The sequence below is a fragment of the Octodon degus genome, unplaced genomic scaffold (assembly GCF_000260255.1).
Source record: "Octodon degus isolate 3935 unplaced genomic scaffold, OctDeg1.0 scaffold00015, whole genome shotgun sequence".
Taxonomy (NCBI): Eukaryota; Metazoa; Chordata; class Mammalia; order Rodentia; family Octodontidae; genus Octodon; species Octodon degus.
In genome coordinates this window covers 16,419,374-16,421,406 of record NW_004524591.1, presented here as the reverse complement: position 1 = coordinate 16,421,406, position 2,033 = coordinate 16,419,374, and the positions used below count along the sequence as shown (strand labels likewise).

Here is a 2,033-nt window from a genome sequence, read left to right as displayed (position 1 = left end):
GAACTGTCCTAGGCCAAGGTTCCCTAGAAGTAGACTGAACCCCCCACTTGTGAGTGTGCAGCAGGCCTGGGCAGAATGATAAGCTGGGCCAGGCCACAGCAGCACAGAGTTCTCATTGGCCCTCTAGGCAGTGGGATGGCCTTCAGCTCTGTGCTCCTGAAAGCAAGAGGTAGAACATTGTTACCCCACATCAGCCAGTCCCTGGATTCAAGACTGTAGGCAGGGATCATAACTCTAGAAATGGGATCTGTTGCAATGGAAATGAAACAGAGCCAAGTATTACGAACACACAGGGGGCTTTCTTTGGGGCTTGAGCTGAAAGGAGACAACAGTAATTAAGATGGGACCCAAGCACGTGTTTTCAGCCGTCCTCCAGCCCAGGCGCCCGCCTTAACCCGGTTCGCCCGCCCCTCAGCCTGCGTTCCGGACAGCAGCCACAGCCCCCAGCCGCGTGCGGACGGGCAAGCCGGTGAGAAATCAGGCCTCACTGGAAACACTGAGCAGAAGTTGGAGAGCTGCTTCTTAGGAACTGAGGAAACTCATGCATCAGAAAAGGTGACTCATAAATATACCAAAAGAATATGGCTGCACAGATATCAGAATCTGATCAGATAAAACAGTTTAGGGAATTCCTGGGAACCTACAATAAACTTACAGAAACCTGCTTTTTGGACTGTGTTAAAGACTTCACAACAAGAGAAGTAAAACCTGAAGAGATCACCTGTTCAGAACACTGCTTACAGAAATATTTAAAAATGACACAAAGAATATCCATGAGATTTCAAGAATACCATATTCAGCAGAACGAAGCCTTGGCAGCTAAAGCAGGACTTCTTGGCCAGCCTCGATAGAAAAGTCCCAATGGGTGGACCTGAGTGGAGGCTGCCGTAGGTGTTGCTCTGGGAAGAGGCTGCGTCTGGTAGAATCTCTGGAAGCAGTGGGCACCGTGTCAGAACAACTGTCATGACCATTTGGCAGATGGAAACCACTGGAGAAACACAGTTGCTGCTCACCAGGAATAATCAAAATAAAAGGTCTTGTTGAAATGATGTTTGTTGAGGCCTTAAGATTTAGCAGCTTGATCCCTTCATCAGAAAGATAAGCCGCTGTTTCTTCAATTGTGACTGTTAATTTTAATGAAAAATAGGTGTTCAATCATGTAAGAGAAAAACTTTATTATTGAAACTGAAATAAATGGAAATATCACTGAAAAAAAAAAAAAAGATGGGACCCAAACTGCCTTCCCAACCAAGGGAGGGGTAAGCTTTTATTGATATTTTGGGAGGGTGGGCTAAAGTCTGGTAATTTTCCATGGGCCATGAGCATGATTCCAAAGATGTTTTCACTCTTATGCAACATTGGAGCTACCAGGCAGCCATGCTCAACTTGTCCTGGGAGCAGTTTGAGTTTCTCTTGTGGCTACTGTCATCGTCCTGCACAAACATCCTGGCCTTGTGATAAGGCTGAAGGACTCTAGGTGCTTGGGTGCAGCAACTCCTACAGAGCAAAAGGATACAGGCAGAAGAAAACACCAGCTCCAACAGGCAATCAATCCGTCTGCATGCAAAGCCAAAAAGAATATGACCCAAAGGTTAAATCAGCAAGAAACTCCAACATAATACAAAGACGCCTTTTCATCTTATTCCAATCACCCATTAGACATCTGCAAGCTCAAGGGAAGGACCAGTGTTCTCAGTAAAAGTGGGCTTTGAGTCCCTGAACAGTAAGTTAGGCAATCTTTATCATAACCCACATATCAGAGGTGTTATTTACAGCAAAGCTAGTGTGAAACTAATAACATATTACTTGGCTATGTGACCTCCAAAATTAGCTGTCTGTAAGTCAACTAAGAGCAAGTAAAGTTAAAGGGTTTATTTATGTTTTCCCTTGGCCTAGTCTCTAGGCAGTCACTTCTGTGATGATTTGGTAAGTCTAGTGGCTGCTGAAGGTAAAAGGCAGAAGTGTGTGTGTGTGTGTGTGTGTGTGTGTGTGTGTGTGTGTGAGAGAGAGAGAGAGAGAGAGAGAGAGAGAGA

At 45.3% G+C, this 2,033-nt stretch overlaps 1 protein-coding gene across 1 annotated transcript; it reads left to right on the top strand.

Moving 5' to 3' along the window:
* The first annotated feature begins 450 nt into the window (after window positions 1–450).
* LOC101577103 (mitochondrial import inner membrane translocase subunit Tim9) lies at window positions 451–859 on the top strand. The gene is made up of 2 exons (XM_004626480.2): window positions 451–469; window positions 556–859. The coding sequence occupies exon 2, from the start codon at window positions 582–584 to the stop codon at window positions 849–851; it is 270 nt and encodes an 89-aa protein (XP_004626537.1). The 5' UTR covers window positions 451–469; window positions 556–581; the 3' UTR covers window positions 852–859.
* The last annotated feature ends 1,174 nt before the right edge of the window (window positions 860–2,033 follow it).